Source organism: Nyctereutes procyonoides, unplaced genomic scaffold (assembly GCF_905146905.1).
Source record: "Nyctereutes procyonoides isolate TBG_1078 unplaced genomic scaffold, NYPRO_anot_genome, whole genome shotgun sequence".
NCBI lineage: Eukaryota > Metazoa > Chordata > Mammalia > Carnivora > Canidae > Nyctereutes > Nyctereutes procyonoides.
This window is the reverse complement of record NW_026575146.1, coordinates 56,022,791-56,046,205: the sequence shown is the minus strand read 5'-3', so window position 1 is coordinate 56,046,205 and position 23,415 is coordinate 56,022,791. Positions and strand designations below refer to the sequence as shown.

The 23,415-nt window shown below is 45.3% G+C and overlaps 1 protein-coding gene across 3 annotated transcripts in view; it reads right to left on the bottom strand.

Moving 5' to 3' along the window:
• The window catches only part of KANK1 (KN motif and ankyrin repeat domains 1), a 207,786-nt gene that overhangs the window by 45,541 nt on the left and 138,830 nt on the right, over positions 1-23,415 (bottom strand). For all 3 annotated transcript variants that reach the window (XM_055309578.1, XM_055309579.1, XM_055309577.1), the window contains exon 3: positions 17,067-17,186. In XM_055309578.1, coding sequence (XP_055165553.1) covers positions 17,067-17,103 — 37 coding nt within the window. In that variant the 5' untranslated portion in view covers positions 17,104-17,186. The remainder of the gene's footprint in view (positions 1-17,066; positions 17,187-23,415) is intronic.

The following is a 23,415-nucleotide window of genomic DNA, read 5'->3' as shown; positions in this document are numbered from 1 at the left end:
CTTCGACAATTCTGCCCCAATCTGGCAGCTTCCATTTTCCTTCCCACCCAGAACCTCAGCCTACGGAACAACTTTCTAGCCCATCCACCTTCACTCATTCTATTCCTTCCACCTGCACTGCCCTTCCTGTCTGTCAGAATTAGCTGCACGGCACTGTCCTGGCCCAACCCAAACAGCCCATCCTTTGTCAAAAGCTTCACTTATCCCCAGCCTGCTCTGTCCTGTGAAGAACTGGTCACACTCTTCCCTCGGGTCTCAAACACTTTCCCTACATATCCTGATCAGCAGGCACATGTAGGTCCTTTCCCCACCAAACGGATGGTGTCTGGGGCGTAGGGGAGGGTGCGGGAACGAAATAGAATTCCTTTTTCCATCCCCAAGTGCTTGGCACATGGTACACTCAGTATGTGTTGAAATGAAAAACTGCATCAAGGCATCTACAGATTAGTAAGGGATGGCGGAGGAAGAGATGTCATGATGAAGAACAGGCATTCTGGGGCTGGGCTGCCTGGGTTTGAATTTTGGGCCTGCCACTTTCCAGCTGCTGTTGGCAAGTCAGATCCTATTTCAGCTGCATAATTGTGAAAATAACAGACCTGCTTCACAGCGTTGTTGTGGACTGCTTCGATGGATGCCTGCAGTCTGTTATTATTACTTACTATGACTGGATCACCCTCTGTTGTTTGGTGAGGTGGCCCAGATGATCCCAAATGCCTTCCCGCTATCCTGATGCTTCTCTCCCACTCCATGAAGCTAGGGATTGAGGTGTTTAGAAAATGAGTCTGCTGAAACTTTGAGGTCTACACTGGACTGTGCTTCTGGGAGTGAATGGAGGAGATGCTGACCAGGCCCCGCAGGGGTCATGCTTGTGTGCAGGGTGCACGGAACACAGAGAGCAGGTGTTGGGTAGGGGCAGATGAAGGCCTGGTCCAGCATCAGCCATGCAGGAAGGAGGTAAGATAAAACAAAAGCAGAAGTAGAGGAACATCCCTAACCTTTAAGAACCAATTATGGCCAAATTAAAACATTCTCTTCTCATAATAAGGAGACACAAATCCACATTAATTTTTCTGGCGCAAAACCACTGAGCCACCCAGGCTGCCCGCACTAATTTTTCTGAACAATCTCATGCTCTCAGCTCTACTGAAGTCCTAAGAGGAAAGCACTCTTAAACATACTGTGCAGACGTGGGCTTTGGAACCCACAGAGCAGGGGCACCTGAGAGGCTCAGTAGTTGAGCAGCTGCCTTCGGCTCCAGGTTATGATCTCGGGGTCCTGGAATCGAGTCCCGCATCAGGCTCCCCACAGGAAGCCTGCTTCTCCCTCTGCCTATGTCTCTGCCTCTCTCTCTGTGTCTCTCATGAATAAATAAATAAAATCTTAAAAAGAAAAAATAAAAGAACCATAGAGCACATCCCCATGGGAGTCTAGGTTGGCTTGCCTGAATTGGGGAAGGTGTAATTTTCATAAAGCAAGGAACAGGAGCTATAAATATTTCCCAGGTCACAGACAAGCCACAGGCAGCAGGGACCTGAAACAGCACAGGGCAGTGTGCTGCATGTGTAAAATCAGAGGGTTGGTGGGATGCTGTAACTCCTGGAAGTTTCTCTGACTATACTTCCATGGAATGTCGCAGGGCTGCGCACTACGTGATGCAGCGGAGAAAGCAGGGCATTGCACCAGGTGTCAGACCAGATGAGCACAGGCAGACCCTGGTGGTCTCATTCTCCACGCATTTCACTCTGTAGCATCCTTCCAGATGCATCACCACAACTGGCCCAGCCTAACCACCCCCAGATGCAGCTTCCTTTTGCCGTCGTCGGCTCAGGGCATGCCGGAAGAGTCCAGAAGCCGGGCTGCAGGTGAGCAGCTGGAGGGAAGCAAGTGGAAAGGGAGCGGAAGGGCTATGTCTTCATCAAAGGCACTCTGTGTTCAGGAGGCACATGACACACAGGGGCCTTGAGGCTGACACAACAGCCTTCTTCTCCAGCGCCAACTCTCAGACACAGCCACTCTCTGTCCCAAATCTGTCTGGAAGTAGCTACGGGCACTTTGGGACCTGCCTTTTACCCCTACCCCCCCCCCCCGCCCTCCCCAGGCAGTGCTTTCTCATGTTCACTCTCTCATCTGAAGAGACACTGCCGAAATACAGCCTGAATCTGTCCTGCATGCACAGAAGAAGAGAGCTAGCCTGGGGCCTACAGGCTGTTTTCCAAACTTTCTTCAAAAATAACAGGTTGCTCTAAGTGTAAATAGGAAATGTGGCAGTTCCAAGGAGAAGTCTGTGGAAAGCAGAGGAGAGGCACAAGCTGGGACAGTGAGGCAGAAAGGGCTTTTCTAACAAAGCAGCACAGGAGGGTTTTTTTGGGGGGTGGGGTAGGGTGGGATGGGAGAGAACTGAAGTAATTGTATGAATCACAGCCTGTATTTTGTTTTATGGTGTTTATATAAGAACAAGAAGTCAGCTTTAAGGCACACAGAACAGTTCCCCATGAGAAAAACAGAGCTGAAGACAAATGACCAAAAATGGATTTAGACACACACACACACACACACACACACACACACACACACACACAAAAGGGGGACATTGTGGAATTTAAAGAAACCATAAACACAAACCTTAGCATATACGTACAACATTTCACTCGCGCGACAACAACATCTCTATGTTGAAGCCAGAGCTCGAGCTGAAATGATCAGTGGACCAAAAAGTCAAGTGCTGAGTTATCCTCTCCAGCTTGTAATCAAAGCAAACACTTTATAACACACAGAGCTAGAGCTCATACTTCACCAGCACCCCTGCTCCCCAAACTTCTCGCTCGCTTTTTTTTTTTTTTTTTTTTTGCTTCTTTTGGCCTTGCTTACTCACCTCCCCAGAAACAAAGTCACTGTGATTTTCAGCCAGCAGGAAGCCAAGTCTCCAGCATACTTCCCTCATCATTAAACGGACTACACACAGCAGCAGGCAGAGAGCCCAGGAGCTGCCGCAGAGAATTTATTTATACCCATTTGGAATTTCCTGACCAACTAACAGCCTCCTGGCTGCAGGGTCTAATTCCAGCACTCCAGGCGTCAGAGAGACAGCAAAACCTACCAACCAACAGAATCGCCAGCAAGGACCTTAACAGCAACAAATAAAGAGGTGAAGACAGATCTCTCCCAGACCCCTTCTGATTTTTCCAGCACCCTATCCTCATTTTCTTTAGACACTTGAAATGCTGACCTACAAATACAGTTGCAAACCTGCCAATTCTAGGAAGGACTGAGGAAAGCGATAAAAGCTTTTTGCTTTCTCCCCTAACTTTATTCCCTCCCCCAAAGCCTCCAGGGTTGAGAAAGGCTCCCTGTTATAATCCGAGCAACAGCTCAGCAGCCTGTCTGCTTCGGGTGTGATTCAGTCCTACACTGAGCCCAGACTGGGCGAGAGGCGAGGGGTTCCTCTGCTTGCTCTAGTCTTCTTTAATGCATCGTGTGATTTGAAGGCTAAAAACACTTCTGGTTGTAAGCCACAGACCCGAGCTTGCTTGCTGCTTGTATGTATGTATGTATGTATGTATGTATGTATGTATGTATTTATTTATTTCAAATTCTCTGACACATTTTTGTCCAAATTCGATCACATGACTTTCAAGGACGCAGACTCAGGCCCCAGACAAGTGCATTCTGTTTTAGGATAACATCTTTCAGCAGCATGTGGTTTATATGTTTTAAAACATTAAGAATGATATGTTGCTCTAATGGTTTAAATACATCATCTAAAAAAGAAAGGAAGGAAGGAAAAAGAAACAGAAACAGTACTTTAAAGCACACTGTCTACTTGGCCTAAGAACACTGGATAAAAGCGACTTTAGAGGAACAAGATTTACTGAGCTCTGTCTATGGGGCAAACAAGCAAAACCCGTTCTAAACAATAAAACAGAGATTAACAAAGATTAGGGAAGACTCTCAATCGCCTGCTTTGTGAAATTCAAAAAGGGTACAGCTATGTGTGTGGAGAGAGGCAAAATTTTATAAGAATCCGCTGAATTAACCTTGTTTGACTGGTTCATTTTAGTGGCTGTACACACGGACCTCACTCCATTTACCTTCTGATTCCATTCTCCTGGTCCAGGTCTGGTGGACGGATGGTTATCTTTGGGACACACATTGTCCTGTGTGAAGCTACAAAGACTAAACTTTTTTTTTTTTTTTAAGATTTAATCTATTCATGAGAGACACACAGAGAGAGGCAGAGTCATAGGCAGAGGGAGAAGCAGGCTCCCTGCAGGGAGCCCGATGTGGGACTCGATCCCAGGACCCCGGGATCATGCCCTGAGTCGAAGGTAGATGCTCAACCACTGAGCCACCCGGATGCCCCCAAATTTACTTATTTTAAAAAGCATATAGTTTGATGAGTTTTAGTAAATGTATAGTTGTGGCATCCATCCCCACAAACCAGTTTTAGAAAAAGCTCATCATCCTAAAAATCCCCTAATGCTTGTTTTATCATTTGCTTTTCACCAAGAAAGTAAGTTTTTTCTCTGTACTTATAAGAAAACTCTGGTATTACTCAGTCATGTGATTATATTCCAAACTAGGGATTATTATCCAAAGACTTGTTCTTAAGAACTAAATGGAAGAATGCATCTGAACCTAGTTATTTCTCAATCCTGCAAAAGAGATTACTGCTGAACTTTTATTTCATAAACATTGTGTTCTGGTAAGGACACAGCTTATTCTAGAAAAAGAAAAAAAAAAGAATATAGATTCTTCCCCAAACAGCTGAAGGTAATTGTTTTGTATGTGTGCTTCCATTATTAAGGAGAGGTCTAGCAGAGAAAGTCATAGTATACAAATGACTATCTAGCTCTTTACGAAGGATGACAAAAGTCTAGAAGGAAGAAAAATTGAAGATAGGGGCTCTTTCTGCCTGGAAAGCACCAGTCACACAGGCTCTCACGGTAGGGAGAAAGACACACCTGCCTGCCTTTGCTCTCTTTATTTACGTACAAAAGCAGCATCCAAATGAGAGGTGGGAGGACTGGGTGGGTCCAATTGGGTGCAAAGTATCCGGGAAGGGTGAATCCCAGTGAGAGGGGGGAAATGGGCCAGAGGAAGCCTCCTGGGTCACCTGGCTGGCGCAGAGCTCTGAGGCTGCAGGAAGCATACCTGAGCCTGCAGCTCTGGCTCCTGCTTAACAGGATGACTGCAGCAAGACTTGTCTCGGGACGCCTGGGTGGCTCAGCGGTTGAGCACCTGCCTTAGGCCCAGGGCGTTATCCTGGAGTCCCAGGATCAAGTCCCACACTGGACTCCCCTCAGGGAGCCTGCTTCTCTCTCTGCCTGTGTCTCTACCTCTCTCTGTCTCATGAATAAATAAATAAAACCTTAAAAAAAAAAAAAGACTTGTCCTCTTGGAGGTCCTGACCCCTTGTCTAGAAAGAAAACGGACATGCAGTGAGGTAGTGAGGGTGACAGCGAGTTACATTATGGACACCTTAAAATGTACATTTCCCGACCTGGCCTCAATGTGTGGTCCTCTTCTCTGGGTTAGTGAGTGCTAGCACCCCTCTACCTCCCCAAAAGGGCACCCTGTAGCTGGGCTCTGAGGCTTGGGGCCACCGTTTGCCCCCATCTATCTCGATCACCCCCAGCATGCATGCAGTTCTTCTGGCCCACGCTGTGCTGGGCGCTTCAGACCAATGTGAACTCATCTCCCCATCCTGAGCGAAGTGTGATTACTGGCATTTTACTGAGGATGTTTCTGTGGCCACTGCTGCGTGAAGGCTACCTGGCACTGAAGGGCTGCATCCGAGGTATGCTCTCCCCCCCCTTCACCCTTGGAGGGCAGAGAAAGGTGGGGGTGGGGTGGGGAGGAGAATGAATGTGTTTTTGCTTGGATTGTTCCTTCTTTTTCTACTGCATTTCCCCTGATCTTCTCAGACAAAATCCTCCTCCTCTGCACAGACCAGCTAAGTATCAGCTCTGTCCGAAGTTGTCTCTTAGCCTTCCAGCCACCTCTTCCATCCAGGCTCTCAGAACAGCTCGTTCATCCCTCTGTTCCAATTGGTACCCACATCTCACATCCGGACAAACTTAGAGGAGCTTTGTCCTCTTCATCTCAATGAGCACTGTGTGTCCCCCCTCCCCTGCACCTCCCTGCACTGCAGGTGCCCCGGGCCTGGCAGTCAATTCAATTCCTCCCAGAGGAGCCAAACTCTGCGTGTTATTCTTTTCCTTTTAAAGAGATGTACAGGGATGCCTGGGTGGCTCAGTGGTTGAGCATCTGCCTTTGGCTCTGGTGGTGATCCCGGGGTCCTGGGATCGAGTCCTACATCAGGCTCCCTGCAGGGAGCCTGCTTCTCCCTCTGCCTGTTGTCTCTGCCTCTCTCTATGTTTGTGTCTCTCATGAATAAATACATCCTTTTTTTTTTTAAAGACACAGACTGAAATCAGGATGTTCTGTTATCACTCCCAGGGAAGGCCTGGGTTATGTCTGCAATATTTTAGCCTCCCACCCTCATTCCCTGGATCTGTAAAGAATCCAAATACTTCATTGTGCTACTTCCCTCCTGGGCCCTCAGGCTGGTGAAGGGTGTGACACCAAAGCTGGTGTCTAAGGGAACCCCAGGGAGGGGCAGCAGTGTGGGCAGGGCTCCCATCCACATCCCCAGTAGCTCCTTCTCCACCCAACCTCCACCACAGCCCAAAGGGCTGACAGGGCTCCAAGGGGATTACAGGACAGGTCCAGCAAGGGCTTCTAGCTCTTTCTTGTCCTGGTAGGTGTGTACAGTGTTGGGTTTCAGAAGAGGACTCCTCCTTTACACGCCTGGATTGGAAGGATCTGCTTTTTCTAAAATGTAAGGGGAGATTTTCCAAGCAGAGGCCACAGTCAATGAGAGGAGGGTGTGCCCAGCAGGGGTGTGAGGTTCTGGCCAGGGGCGTGAAATGATGATGAGGACACTGTGGGTGACTGGCATATCAGAAAAATCGCCAGGAAGAAATCCTCTGCCTTCGTTATACCTTACTCAACAAGGCGCATTTCCTTGAGCACATTTAAGTCTTAACACCAGAGTCACACCAAATCTCTACACATCAGCCTTTCTTTACAGCCTGGGGTGCCCCAGGATTATTACTTTCATCAAATTTGGACAAGAGACCACCTCAATATATTTTCACCTGTGTCTTGAAATTGGCATTTAAAAAGCCTGTGACAAAATGGATTGAGGCATGAAATAAGGGGATTAAAACTTCAAATTAGATGACCACAAAGACTATAAATGCTGCAAACAATAAAGGTCTATTTAATATTTATTTGTTTACAGATGATAATAATTATAATTTATTAATTATAATTTATTTAATAATTATTTACTTAATGAAATAACCGTTTATTTCCTCCCATCTAAGAGGGCACCTAGATCTGTTAAGAGACCTTCCCAGGAGAACTGTGGGAAAGAACGCAGCCAGACCAACCGGCCATACTCCCAACCTTTGAGGCCACCAACTCGGTTTCTCATCCACAGTTCCAACAGCCCGCCAAACCTGACCAGGTAACCAGCCTGGGGCAAAAAGAACTTAGTAGAGCTCCAGCTGCTCCCCCGGGCTGGGTCACTAAAGAGAAAGTGGTCATGGGAGCTAGAAAGAACCTTCCAAATGGCCTGTGACAATCGTCTTCCCTAGACAACCACATTATGCCTGGTCACCTCTCCCCGGGACCCAAGGCACTTAACAGACAATGGCATCTGAAGCCTGCCTCAGAGCATGTGATGGAGAGAAAGCAGATGTGAAGGTGAGGTAAGAGGAGGAAGCCTGGCAGTGAGCGTGTGCCACGGTTTGAAAGCCACCTGTTCATCCAGGGGAATAAGCAGGTGTACAGGCTGGGAGAAAGACGCATGGGGAGCAACAACATGAGATGGGCAAATGGCAGGGCTCAGTTCAATCGCTTAGATTCTCAGGCAGACCCTGTGCCCCCGTCTTGCTCTGGATCGGAGGCCGAGCTTCACGCCAGCACAAAGTAGGCGTGCTGCAAATACGTGCTGGCTAAACGTGGAGGCTGCTGACTCTACGCTGAGTACCGAGCAAGCCACAGTGGGCACACCGAGGGGCAGATGATGTGACTCTTGCCTCCTGAGACCTCAAACGCTTACAGACTGGTGAGGCGCGTGACTGTACCTCTGCATTAAAATACACAGCTCTCCAGGAAGAAAGAAGAGGAAGGGGTGAAGTCCCCTTGGGAGTACCTGAGAACTCGTGTTGGGACAGGTGAGAGAGGAAGCAGATCTTGAAGGATAAGAAGGGCTTACAGTAGCAGGTATGGGAAAGACATCCAGGCCGAGAGAGCAGTGCTTGGAGCAAGCCCCTCGGAAGGGAGCAGGATAGGTGGGCTGGGAACCAGCAGTGGGGATAGTGCAGAAGGCCCCATTTGCTCCAGGACTCTCTGCCCCGAGCTGGTCTCCTGCTGCCTGGAGCCCTGGAGGGCTGGGGAGGCCCACCGTGATTTTTGCAGGCACCAGGGCTGAAGAAACAGAAATAGATCATGGGTTCTGTCCAAATAAGGCCAAAAACAAAAGCCCAGAGTTAAGAGGAGTGAACAGAGATTAAAGTTTGTGAAAGCCAAAAATGTTTGGAGAGACAAAAAAAAAAAAACAAAAAAAAAAACACAAAAAACCCAGAAGAATACAAAGTTCAATGATCCTTAATCTTGCCAGCCATCCTTAACCAAAGTCATAATGAAGTGACAGGAAAAGACAGACCAACCTTCATAGGACCTTGGGGTTGGTCCCTGTCACAAAGAAAAGGGAAACAGTTGCCCTTCTGCTAAATACATTTTTTTAAAGATTTTATTTATTTATTCATGACAGACACACAGAGAGGCAGAGACACAGACAGAGGGAGAAGCAGGCTCCCTGTGGGGAGCCTGATGTGAGACTTGATCCTAGAACCCTGGGATTATGCCCTGAGCCAAAGACAGACGCTCAACCACTGAGCCACCCAGGGCCCCTGCCAAATATATTTCTGTGCAGTCATTTAAAAGTGAGCTCCTGAATGAATGAATGAATGAATGAATGAATGAACTCACTGCACTAAAGTCTTTTTACTGAGTTTTGTATCTTTCTGGTCATTCCAGAACTACATCCTGATTTCATTCAATCCAGCACTATTTGGAAAGTCTGCTTTTTCATCATCAAAGTGGCCGAAGGACAGAAAACCAAAGAATAACGCCCTGGAGGAAAAGCCCCCAGCTTTTGGCCACCCACCTCACCGCCCCTTCTGCCCCAGTTACCTTTCTGGAAGATTTTCTGTTTGGGGATTCTTCATTTAAAATCAGTATCTGTGCTAGTTTCTAGCGCCCCAGTGACACGTGAGCACCCCCTCTCAGAGAATCCACGGCGCCTGTGTGCATGGGGGACGCCTGAGAGTGTGCAAGCCCGTGTCCTGGAGGGAGCTGGTGGGAGGTAACCAACCCCAGACGCTTACGAATGTGCTGTGACCGTTTCCCCCTCCCATCTGTCCCCGGGGCGGATCTGGAAGCTGTGCAAAGCCTGGTATTGATGGAAAAACTTGGTGGCACAGGGCTTCGGTGTTTTGCAATTTTTTTTTTCCTGTAAGCTACATTGTTGGAATGGTTGGGCATGCAAACCGTTCCCTCCGCCCCTACCGGCCCGCGGACTTCCAGGTCTCCACCCTGGTGCGCTGTGACAACCGGTGTATCATCGGGCTGACTCACCACTTGCCGGGGTGGAGTCCCTGTCGTGTACATGTGCACAGAGCCGGCAGGTACTACGGCCTCCTTGCCAGCTCCCGGCAACACAGACCAGTCTTTGTCCTCCCAGCTGGAGGGGGACGCGCCAACTGGGCTGCCTCAAAAACACATCTCCCTGGTGTGTCACTGATTTGATTAATGCATCCCAGTCGGTCAATCGGGAAAGCCGGGGAAAAGGAAATAAATCAGCCGGGCTTGGTAGGTATATGGCCTGAGCTGAGGAGGATGCTGGTGGCGGAGGAAGACAGAGGATTCTTTTGGTTTTAGTTAGAAGTAAGAAGTGATGCACTTTTAAATATGGGTGTGAACACACTATGCATTTGGGCTTAGGAATTGTTAGAAATCTCGCATCTCTCTCTTTTGTATGTCGAGCCTATGGAGATGTTGCTCTCCCTTTCTTCCAGGAGACTCTTAAATGTGCCCTTGGGCCTGCTTGTCCACCGACACTTAAAATGCCTTCACCTAGTGGACAGCCGTTGCTGTTCGAAAAGGCATTCCGAAAAGTGGGCAGGGATGGGAAAATCTGACAGCGCAAGCTGAATCAATGTTTTCACAAAATTATCTGCAAAGCTGGTGGGATTTATTCACGAAGCCAAATACTGTGAGACTAGGTTCAGAAAACCACAGGCCTGTCTCTTGATTCTACCCAACAGAGATCAAGTCCAAAGTTTGAACAATCCCTCAGAGAGAAAACCTTTTCACTAAATGAGATCACGAAAAGGGACCTAAAATAAACTCAGCACTTGTTACTATTCATAGCAAATTGCTTCCATAAACCATCACTCTAAGCACCACTCTTTTTTAAATAAAGGCTCACAGGGCGAAACTCTACCAACCTCCGACCTAGCAGGGAGCAAAGTCACAGGTCACTCAAATTTGGCCTGTCACAAATAGGACAGAGTAAGAGTATACAGATTTGGGGCAGCCCGGGTGGCTCAGCGGTTTAGCGCCGCCTTCAGCCCAGGGCCCTATCCTGGAGACCCAGGATCGAGTGCCACGTCGGGCTCCCTGCATGGAGCCTGCTTCTCCCTCTGCCTCCCTCTCTCTTTTTCTGTATCTCTCATTAATAAATGAATTTTTAAAAATCTAAAAAAAAAGTATACAGATTTAACTTCGGGATTGAGAACACATCCCATCAGTCTCCCCATCTATTTATTGGCCCAGTTTTCCATCACGTTTATACTTCTGCTTTTCTATCTGCTGGTTAGAAAGGCTTTCTATTCATATTAGAGAATATTATTTAATCTTTTCCAAGAGCTGTTAAGATTAGAAATCTGGTCACAATTTAAAAACACATCCTAAAATAACTGCATACTTATTTTTAAGTTGTGAGATCACTTGTCCATACAGAACTACCAGCTGAGATGATGGTGAGATACAAATGGGCTGCAGGTTTAAAACATTTCTTGTCTTCTGGACTCACAATGAACTGCACCCCAAAGCAGAACCAGGCTTAGCCTCTAAAACATGAGCACACTTTTCCTAAATCATATGGAAATGAGTAAATTAGTTCCAGCTCATTCCAAAAATATCCAGCAGAGAAGCCGAGAGGAAAAACAGGATCGTCCAATTTTTTTTTTAACTTAGAATATCTACAAGTGTGTGAATGAATTCTATCAAATCTCATTTCCTGGATGGCTCTTCTACAAAGTTTTTATTAGAGGAGTCTACTCAATGCAATTTTTTAGGTATGTTGCCAGAGAAGAGCAAGAATTTACAACCTCTGTGAATTTAAGAATTATGCTGATATTTTTCGCAGCAGATCAAATCAAACAGCCTCATGTATAGAAGGACCCCAAAGCAGAAACTGTGAGCTACATTCATTTCCCAAGCCCACACAAACTCTTCTCAGGAACTACATAAAAGATATGAACTGGAATTATCTGGGACAGGAAGAAGGCAGACCCTTGGAAAAGAAGCTAACGAGCTATACCATAGATGGGCTCAGCTGGCCCACCCAAGTCCTTCGAGAAAGAGGGGGAATGCATAATCAGAAACAAATGCCAATACTCACGATGAGAAGTCTGCGAATGAGCAGGGCTCAGAATATTCAAATCCTGCAGCTTCAGACCGAGAGCAACAGCTCAAGGTTTTAACATCGTAGGGCATCTCCCTACTGGGTTTTTATTTCGTGTTTTTTTTCTTGTTTGTTGGCACCCACGGAGCATCTGGGCAGAAGTCTCCAAAGGAAGGGTGTATCTCTGCCCAACACCTGGGACTGGCAAGAGTCTGGATTCTACTCTTCCTACACCCAAGTAGGCTGGTACTTGCTGCCAGATAAGGCATCTTTCCTCAGCTCAACTGCAGAGTTTAATCGCCTCTCTGAAATTTGAATGATGCTTAACCCATTAGGACTCGCTCACGGTCTGGAGCAACAAAGCTTTGGAAGGCGAAGCTGGCTACTGGTTAAAACGGAAGCCTTAAGAGTGTGTAAACTAAGCAAGCCCCGACGAGGGAGGGACTCTTCAGAATGTCTCTGGGGGCTGGATGAATTCTGGGGTTCTGATTCAATCAGAAAGGCAAGACTCTGAAATCCAGGTGTGTGTAGGTGGTCTTGGCATTTTACCAGCTATGAAACTCAAATGCAACTAATAACTTAAAAAAATAACTGTCTTCTGAAACACCATTGCTATAAGAAAATAATGATTTTATTTGTAAACTTCAGTGTGAAATGAGCCTTTAATAAACAAAAAACTAAGTTTCATATAAAGTTGAAAGGCATAGTCTAATTGAAATCCGATTATTAAACATACCAAGTAAAAGGATGAAGCTGCATGATGTACTAAATACTGCTATGCTTATCAATTTGTCTCTATGAGATAATTCACTCTAAGAAGAAAATAACTTACCAACATAACCTCTATCAGGGAGGACATTTTACTCACAACTGTTTTACTTTTGGGTTTCATGTAGTTTCCTGAAATACCTACTTTCCCCTTGATCTATTTAATAAGGACTTCACAGACACCACACTTTTGTTTTTTGACATCAACGGAATGTGCCAAACAAAGGAAAAAGGCTATCTGTGTTCAATGTCTGGCTTAGCCATTAGCTATCTGGGTGAGCTGGGCAACTTGTGTTTTGTGATCTGAAAGTAGGGACAGGTGAATCATAAGGACCCCCGGTAGCGCTTCCCCCTGTTTTTATGTCAGGAAACTTTGTTGTAGCCTCAGCTCTTCTGATGCACCACTGAACACACCACTTACAGGGGAATGCAAAACACAGATAGGAACACACATTTAATCCTTTGGCAGACTTTTGCAGGACACCCTGGAAGGTCACGGATGGTACTCACAAATTAAAGCAGCCTCGGCTTCTCATCAGCTCCCCTTCTGCCTCTCGAGTAAGGCTAATGGAGACAACAGGCCTAAGACTCACCAGCACAGATACACCACCTCTGCCAGGCTGGGATTTTCTTTACAGATGGTCTCAGAAAACCCCGGGGCGGTTCCAGCCAGACCAGTCAGGGCAAACTGGTCTTGCACTTGACAAACAGCAGGCAATTCCTGCTGTTGGCTTCTCGGCTGGCCGTGGGCTCAGAGTTCTGTTTGAGAAATGCTGCTGCCCAGGAAAAATATTTACACAACTGAGTGGACTGCACAGCATGGCAGTGTTTTCTACTTGCTCGGCCAGGAGTCTGTGGCTCTGTCTGACCAGGTCTTATCAGTGGCCTTTGTACCTCATTTAAGATCAGCATGGAGACAGAACCTGGAGCCAAATAACTGACCAGAGTAACGATAAGACTTTGTGAGATGTATTATATGAATTTAAAATGACAACCAAATTTTTAACACAGTTCAATAAGTACCCTAAGTAAGAAAATATATAGCTATCTGGAAAAGATATTATAATTATATAACATATAAAAATAAAAATATAAATACAATATGTAATATATATAATATATATGCTTAAATCTGTATTATATACTATATATTATATATATAACATATATAGATGCCCTTGAAAAAAATATATATATATAGGCTGTAAAAGCAAAAATAGCAAGGGGGGAAAAAAACATGATAAACTACCAAAGGCAAATATTAGCAAAAATAAGGCTGGTGATAGTATGCATAAAAGGTTACTCCTTAATACTGATTTATTTATTCAACTGTAATACAATTCTTACCTCAAAGTCACAGTATCTGACAGGGCCTGGCACAGGGGTGCATAAACAGGTGCTTTTCAGACCAAGAACTCAGGACAGAGCTAGCAGAACAAGAGGGGCGGTAATTCCTGACATCTGACCAGCCTTACATCATAAGAAGTGTTTTTCTGGCTATTGTTTTATTTTTCCCTCACAACACTCCTGTGAAGAAGGTGGGGTAGGTATTTTATCTTCGTCTGACAAATAAACCACTTGTTATTTAGCTTCTAAAGGATCCAAAGCTCTAATTAACATTTCACAACATTAATTAGTGTTTACAGAGGTAAACAGTGCATCCAGTTTGCAACACGATTCAGAAAACCAAGAGGCAGCAGACCATCCCCCTCCCCGAAGCAGAAATACAGCTATTTTCTTCACCAACAACACCCATGTAGTTCCTAGGAAGCCACAGAAAGGGGACAATCTGTAATGCTTGTACCTCATCACATTAACAAATGACAGTAGGGGACTCTTTGTCAAACCCTGGTAAAGTGTGTGCAATTCATGAAAACAAAACTGGATCAGTCACCTGAAGTGGGATGGAGATCTTGTGGAAGATAGGCAACACAAAGACAAATGATTGACACTGACGGTGTGGACAGTGAGGAGGAAGAGGAACAGGGGACAGGTGCCCAGGTGAGGTTCCCAGGTGCAGTGAATAAGAAGAGAGGACACCCAGCTAAACTTGAATTTCGAATACCCAGTGTGTATTTTTTTAGTATAAATCCGTCCTCTATTTAATCCGGATGCTCTGTCCACAGAAACCCTCTGATTCGACTACAATGCAAGGTCCTCAAAGGTGGGAGTTTTTGCTCATTTGTTCACTGCTGGATCCCCAGCACCCAGAACCGTGCCCGATGCCCTGGAGGCACTCCATAGTACTGGCCATGTACTAGGGAAGTGTATTTCTTTTCTTTTTCTTTAAAGATTATATCCATTTATTCATGAGAGACAGAGAGAGAGAGAGGCAGAGATACAGGCAGAGGGAGAAGCAGGCTCCCTGTGGGGAGCCCTATGCGGGACTCGATCCCAGGACCCCAGGATCATGCCCTGAGCCAAAGGCAGATGCTCAACTGCTGAGCCACCCAGGTGTCCCATATTTTAAAATTTTCTAAAATGAGCATCACATATATGTATATATACACATGCATATGTGTGTGTGTGTGTGTATGTGTATAAGTGTGTATGTATAACTAAAGTAATTGCGTATGGCTGAGCCTCTCATCAGATTGCTTATGGAGGTCATGGTGACTAGAATAAATACTACTGTCCCTTGCCTGGTCCAGACACCTGTCTGCAGGAACCATTCATCTCCTGACACCCCAGCATTCACTAATCAGAGAGCATCTCCTCGCTTCCAAACTCAGTGCCCAGACCTGTTAGGCAGGGGGAAAGGTGATAGCTCGGTCATCAGACTTTAAGAACAAAGGGTACACTCTAGGACAAGTGGAGTTGAAAAGGAGCTCAGGACAAATGAGGTAGGTATCTAAACCCTTGAAGACAGGAATGTGCCAGAGAGGCCAGAGGGTCAAGGTCTGAGGGCCCCAACAGTTCCAGGCAGGCCCCCTTTCTCTGAACGTGTGAATTCAAGTGAGGGCAGGAGTGGGATGGGAGAGCATCCATCACAGGGGACTGAAACTCACCCACAACACTCAAGAAAGTTCACAATGCTTCAATTTCCTCCCTTATCAAATACTTCACTAGAGAACCAAGGAATAATTCTGACTTGATTTATTTAGGTAAGTGACTGAGTTTCTCTGCCATCACCTAGGGATGGTGGTGGTGGTAACCATATAATCTCCTAGGATTACCATAAGGATTAAGCAGGATAATGCAGGCAAGGCATCTAGGCCACCATGGTACACAGTAAGTGTGCATTAAATGTTAGCTTTTGTCATTCATATTTTCTTAGTGACAGCAGTCCTGAGCACAATCTATAAAAGTCCCTAGAAGCTGGGCAGTAGAAAGGGCAAGTGAAAGAATAAACAGAGAAAGATCGGTTGTCCCAGAATGCACAACCAAGTCTGGTTGGGTTTGGTCTGGGGCAAGCTACAGTGTTCTCACCAGAGGGGATGCTTGCAGCTGGGATTGCTGCAACAGAAAGTCACAGACAGGTTGGGTATGCACCCTTCAGAGGGCTCCTGCTGCTCCTGTCTTTACCAGAGCTTTCCAGCTTACAGGGCACTTGTAAGTCCATTTCTGGCCCTCATGTGGTCCTAACCCTCCAGGTAGATGTATTTACTGACGTTTTACAGGTGGAGAAATAGTCCTGCCCCATATTTCATGGTCAGTGCTGCAGATGGGCCTCTCATTCAGGGCAGAATGTGCTCAGACCAGGAGAGCCAGGACTGGGTTTAGCCACCACACAAGAGCTCCCACACACACAATCACTGCTGTCGCACATTCTGCTCTTTGACAGGTCACCCAAGACTGGAATATACACCTGGCATGCTATTTTGGACAGGTGGTGGTCTCCCGCCATATACCATCTCTTGAGAGGCTTTTCTATGCTTTTGTTCTATAAATTTCTCCCAAATCTTGTATAAGCAATGTTGGAGGAGATATGAAAACTACACAGGTCTCTCATGTAACCAGAGTAGAACTAAGAACAAAGTCTTTATGATTCACGATATGGCTTGTTGATTCTTCTCCGGGAAAGTGACTTCAAATACTATGCTCTTCCCTAGCCCCTCTTTCTCTTTGTGTGGCAACATGACACAAAAGCTGCCCGGGAGTGGATACTAGGAACTGGCTTGAAGCATCCGGACTCATTTCCCCTCTCGTTGCTCAATCTCTCATCAAGAAGGAAGAGAGGAGTACGCATTACACTTGGATCAGCATTCAGGATCTTACATTTATCTTTCAACACTTCAATAGAACTGACTGGGGTAATAATTTACCTAACTGATTCCTGTACATAAAGACTCTAAAGATAAAAGCAAATTCTCCAAGAGATTTAAAAACAAGAAAAAAGCACAAACCCAGCTTCAATGGATAGAAAATCTTTGAAAGCCTAGTTATCTAGGCAACTCGCTCATGTATACCCATTATTCAAAAAAGAAATTAGAAATCAGGTTGAGCAAAGGCATACACTTGCTCGTTCACACACACACACACACACACACACACACACACACACACACACACACACCACAGACCACAGAGTTACCTGAGGCACAGCCGTTAACCTTTGTGATGTGTGCCATGCTGGCTGCAATCCAATGACAGGTCCAGAAAGAAGTTAGGAGTCATGCAAATTTTATGCATCAAGTTCCCAAACGCATTCAACCTGAAACAATAAAGAGAGCCCCATCAAAGTGGATCATTTAAAAGTATGTACAACACTAAATCTTAGACATCTGTTTATAAAGATGGCTGCCAATGGAGAGAGTGGATCTGAGGGGGTGCGGGGGAGAGGCAGCCCATGAATGGTGGTGGTGGCTGCCCAGCCCTGCCACCCGGTGCTGAGAGGATCGCACACCCACAGATGTGCCTGGGGACGGGAACCCAGGGCAGGTCTACAGACCCGACAGTCTCAAGGGAGACAAAATTGGTACTCAAAGAACATGATATTTTTAGGAAGGTGGCCTTTAAACACCAATGGCCTCCTAGTGGGTTATGGCTCCATAGCCCCTCACAAACCATCATTTCCAAATGTTGGCTTAACACTTTCATTCACTCAACTGAACTTTCAGAGTAGTTGCTATTGTACCAAGCGTTCACATTTTTAAAGGATTAGTTCATGGGAACCCTTGGGAGGTATTTCAGTCTTGCAAATATAAATCTGATCTGGTCAGCTCCCCTCTTAAAAAATGTCTTCCCTCTCTCCCACTGTCCAAGCAGATAACCTTCAGGTGACATAGCATGGCACACGGTTTGGAAACATAGGGTTCATGTTGGGCACCGTATTTCTTACTTTATACGGATCTTTTATTTAAAAGTTAATTGAGGGACACCTGGGTCGCTCAGTCGGTTAACCATTCAGCTCTTGATTTCGGCTCAGGTCATGAATCTCAGGGTCGTGGGATCAAGCCCTGTATGGAGCCCTGTGCTGGGCATGGAGCCTCTTTAAGATTCTCTCTCCTTCTCCCCTCTCTAAGAAAAAAAAAAATAAATAAAAGTTAACCGAGATCACTGCCATAAGCTGTATTACAATCACGGAATTGAAAATAAAAAAGAAACGGGAACAAGAAATGAACTCTGCTCTAACCCTGATTTTTCGAAATGCCTTTTGGAAAATGCTGGCAAAGAAAGCAAACAATGGTGCAGATAGAAGTATTCCATTTCTGCTATGCCCAGATCCTAACTCTAGACCCATGAAACCCGAAGAAATTGATCTAATGAGTTCCATGTTGAGATTTCAAGCAACAGTTCAGAATCCCCAAACGACCTGACAACAACAGGAGGAATGCTAACATAACAACACATCCATATACAATGGGTTCTAATGCAGCCACTGAAATCATTTAAGAGCTTTAAATAATGTAGTAAACTACTCAGGATGCCTGGTGGCTCAGCGGTTGAGCGTCTGCCTTCGGCTCAGGGTGTGATCCCAGAGTCCTGGGATCGAGTCCCACATTGGACTCCCTGCATGGAGCCTGCTTCTCCCTCTGCCTGTGTCTCTGTCTCCCTTTCTGTGTCTCTCATGAATAAATAAATAAAATCCTTAAAAAAATGTAAAATACTCAAAGGACAGTGATAAATATTGCATTCTGTCATAAACCCAATATTGTTAAAAATGTGAAGGTATGTATTTACATTATTTACACATTTATTTAAAACCATTAGAAGTATACCAAATTGTTCGTTATGGTTGCTCCTGGGTGATGATGCCACTAGGGATGAGTTTAGCTCCTCTATTACTTTTGTATTACTTTTGTAACAGTAACTTAAAAAAAATTTAGAGACCTCTTGTTTTGGGTTTTATTTGCTTTAAAATGGACAGGAGAAAGAAAAGAGTATTTTTGAAATGCTACACAAAAGGGAAACTACCAGGCCACAGTCATGGAGATGGTAAGAGGTGAGAAATACTAGTCAATCAGAGGAAGAGATGGCTGATCCCTGTGGTCACACAGGCTGAGCATGTCTTGCTGTAGAGCCAGTGAATTTTTCTTCGCTGCCCGAATGGGTTTGCACTGGAGCTCACAGCTAACACACTGTTCCCTGGCTCGGTGGCGTCTCCAGCTCTGGTGACAACCACCAAGCCCACCCGCAGGGACCTGATTCTCGGCCTCCCACATCAGGCCTCAGGGCTCCCTGCTGGTCCCCATTTTCGGCCTGGCAGCACAGCAGGAGGACAGGACGGCTTGCTTCTTTCCATGTGGCAGTCACATGACATTCTGTCCGAAACAGGCACTGGCTCAGGTCCAGGGCACTGAGTTTGGGAAGCAGTCACCTCTGTGCAGGCAAACCTCGCTCAATCAAATGGTGGGCTTTAGGGATTAAATTAAAATAGGGACTGGGAGGGCAGGAGGAGGAGGAGGAGAGGTAGCAGGGGGATGAGGGAGCAGAGAAGAGAAGCCCAGCTTCTGAAATTCTTCAACTAATTACACTTTTAAAAGCCAACAAAAACAAGACCTAAGCAAAAACCTTGATTCCTGGCTCCCTTCTAGACCTATGTGCTAGTGCTCTTGCTTCATAATGGCTTGTAAATACCTCCACTTAAACTCTTGAGGGCAAACGGAAGGCAAGAAGAAACAGGCTGTGTGTGTTATGGGTGCGTGAAGTATGTGTCAAGGTATTCGGATGGAGATGTGCCCAGAATCTTGGGAGTCAAGCTTCATTACGCTTCGGTCCAACGTTCCTCTCCTGTTGGTGAACCTCCTTCACCTGGCAGAGGATTTTTATGCTAGATCCAAACTGGCTCTCCCACCCTCCCTCCAACTGAACAATAACCTCCAAATGAGGAGGAAGCCCCAAATGAGGAACTACAAACATGCCACTGGTATGATAACATGACACGGCTGTCGCTGGGCGTGGATCCTGGTGGCGTCTGCATAAAAACGATGGCTTTATACTGTGTATTGATTTTTCCCAGTTATTGCTCTTGCCTGACAAGTGGCCTTAAACCATGAGGACTTAGTCTTCCTAATGATATGCAGATACTTATGTCAGGGCATTATATAAACCAGAAAAGGTTTGGCCACGATCCATTCTCTGTTACAGATCAATAAACTGCTTCTTTTCTTCGCCAGAGAAGACTGCAAACAGTAAATCTTCAGTGGTACAATGGTGGCTTAGTTCTGCTCACTAAGAAAAAGCACTTCTTTGAAAGGCTTTGGGAAAATACATCAATACAGAAACTAAAGAATTTGTCTTCTCTGTTTATTTCAAGAGACTAATCTGGAGAACATTTTAGTAGTTCCCTAGTATAGTGCAGAGAATAATACAGACACTGCATGAATTTGCCCCATAAATACTTTACATCATGAGCTTACTATGGAACAAATGTGAAGAGCAGCTTGCTAAGTCTTATTCAAAGGATGCAGTTATGAAAACAAACAGATGAAACTGAGATCTGATATATAATCTAGGCTGGCACTGCCAACCACCCAAATGTCACTGCCTTGGGTAGAGTCCAGATAATGATGACGGGGACACCACGGACGACCATGCAGATGACAGCTGGCATTTATCGAGCTCTTACTACTATCAGCTATTGAGGTAGAAACAGCATCTACTCTATGGTACACCACTATTTTAAGGATCACCGACTGAGGAAGATGTTGTTCATTAAATGGCCAGAAAAATGCTCCTCAAACACTAATTATTGTAAGACATAGCTTCCTTTTAGAAGTGCTCAAAATGTGAGAAATGAGCATCTTAGAATTTGCGAAATGATGGGACATTCAAGGCGCTTTGAAAAGCACCTAACAGTTATCACCTCATTCAAACCTCACAACAACCCCATGAAGTATAAAAATTAGCTCTCCTCATTTTACAAAAAGGAAACCGTGGCATGGGGAGGTTAGAGGACACCTGGCTCAGAGAACTAGTAAGCGAGAGTGCCGAGTCCAGAGGTAAACCATCCAGCACCGGTGGTCACGTGCACTACTGCTTTAACAAGTATGAATTTACGTCCATAAATAAGAGGAGCCCCTCAAGGAGGTCACCTGAGGGATGTATCTGCTTATAGCAAGGATGCTTTGCTCAAATTCCTTTTAGACAGAAAGTTGTTTCAGAACGTTCTGGAGTATTGTTTTGGGAGCATCTTCCATCTTATTCCCTGAGATTATGTGTTTAAGAGTCTGAGGAGGGACTCCTGTGACACCCAGGAAATGTCTCAGGACATGCCTGCCACACTTTGGAGTGTGGAGACTCCACAGGACGCCAGCCAGCCTGGCTACCCACCTCGTTCCTTAGACTTTGCTCTGGATGTCATCTGGCTCCTTCAAAAAATTAAGTACCTTTTCAACCGAACATTCTCCACCCTGGAGGATAGGTGGGAGGCTCCCAGTGGGATCATAGGAATTTCAAAAATGGATAGAAGCTGGGCAGTGAAATTGGAATACGAACCCTGCTGCTCCAAGGACAACTGGGAAAGGTGAAACAACTGTTTTGACGGGCAAGGTCTAGGATGTCTTTTGCAACATGTCATAGGAATTTTTCTTTCTTTTGCTTCACAAAAGTAACAACAACAACAGTTGTACCTAAAATCTGGAAAAGACAGAATCTGAAAAAATAATCACTCATTATCTCCTTAGGCCAACGTGGCCACCATGACCACCCGAGCTGATTTCTGACTCTGTATATTTTTATCATCTTACCATGTTTTAAAGACCTATAACTCCTAGGATTCATGTCAGCCGCATTTTATTTCTACTTGGAGACGTAAACTAAACACTGTATCATCCCCACAAGTTCGCACACTAGTGCTGGAAGCAGACAGGCACAGAACCAAAGGAGAAAGCCCTAGAACAGCAGTGTACACACAGTTAACTATTCCACAGCTTGGAGCTACTACTTTGCCCCCAAAGGCTGCGAGTGGCCAAAAAAAGGTAACTATTAGAGACCACTTGGCCTCAGTCTCAAAGGATCAATGAGTGTTTTCCAGGGGGAGAAAGAGGGAAGGGCATTCTAGATGGAAGGAACAAAGTCAAAATCTTGACATGCAAAGTCAAGAGCTACATGATGAGGCACCCAGATGGCTCTGTCGTTAAAGCATGTGACTCTTGATCTCAGAGTTGTGAGTTTGAGCCTCACATTGGGTGTAGAGACTGCTTAAATAAAAATCTTAAAAAAGGGGAGGAGGGCGCCTGGGTGGTTCAGTCGGTTAAGCGTTCAACTCTTCATTTCGGCTCAGGTCATGATCTCGGGGGTTGTGGGATCGAGCCTCGCACTGGGCTCTGTGCTCAGCAGGGGAATCTGCTTGAGGGTTCTCTTACTTCTTCTGCCCCTTCTACTTTCTCTCTCTAAAATAAACGCATAAATCTAAAAAGAAAAAAGAGAAAGAAGAAAGAAAAGAAAGGAGAAAAAGAAAAAAGAAAGTGTGTGCTAAGTAGAGCTGTGGCTAGAGCACTGTCTGCTTACATGGGGGGCTTTGCTGTAAATGAAGTGAATTTCCTAAGAAAAAGAGGACCAAGGCCTGAATGCTAAAGAGAAGAGTCTACACAAGCCAGAGAGGAAACACACACACACACACACACACACACACACACACACAAATATCTTTACCCTAATGAAACGTGCAAAGCTCATTTATTTCTTCAAAGAAGTCTGTCTTTCAAACACTCATCCAAAAACCTGTCTAATTTATTATACACAATCTATTGTTGCCCAGATATTTCTGTCCAGAATTTAATTAAACGTACTTAATTAAAAGTATGTTTGAGTGCAAACTTTGGCCACAGTTCATCATCAGATTATCTTCTGGTGATTTCTAACACTGGCTCCTACCACAGAAACTATGGTGGCAGTAATGTTAACCAGCTCTTGGTTATTTTCCAACCAAATTACCTAATTATGACCCAAACCCATTTACCTTTCTCAAATACAGCAGATAATTTTCTTGGTATGGGTGGCGTAGAGGGGAAAGGAGATCTTAATTATCCATCACGATCTAAGTTGGAATCCTGGACACTAGTTTCATTTATAATATAGGAAAATGATGGGTTTTGCCCGTTAGAAAAACTATTTTTGCCATGTTTGTTCAGTTACGTTTACAACTTATTTCTTGGGGTAACATGTAAGAGGCTAGAAGAAGTTTTTCTATCACAGAAATGAGTTAAAATGAAGACACTAAAGAGAAAATATGGGAGAAGCAACAGTAAATGAATTCATTTATTCATTTATTTGTTTTTTTAAAAAAGATGTATTTATTCATGAGAGACACAGAGAGAGAGGCAGAGAGAGAGAGAGAGAAACAGGCAGAGGGAGAAGCAGACTCCATGCAGGAAACCTGATGCAGGACTCGATCCTGGGACCCCGAGATCACGCCCTAGCCAAAGACAGATGCTCAACCGCTGAGCCACCCAAGTGCCTCTCATTTATTCATTTAACAAGGAAGCCCGCAATGTGCC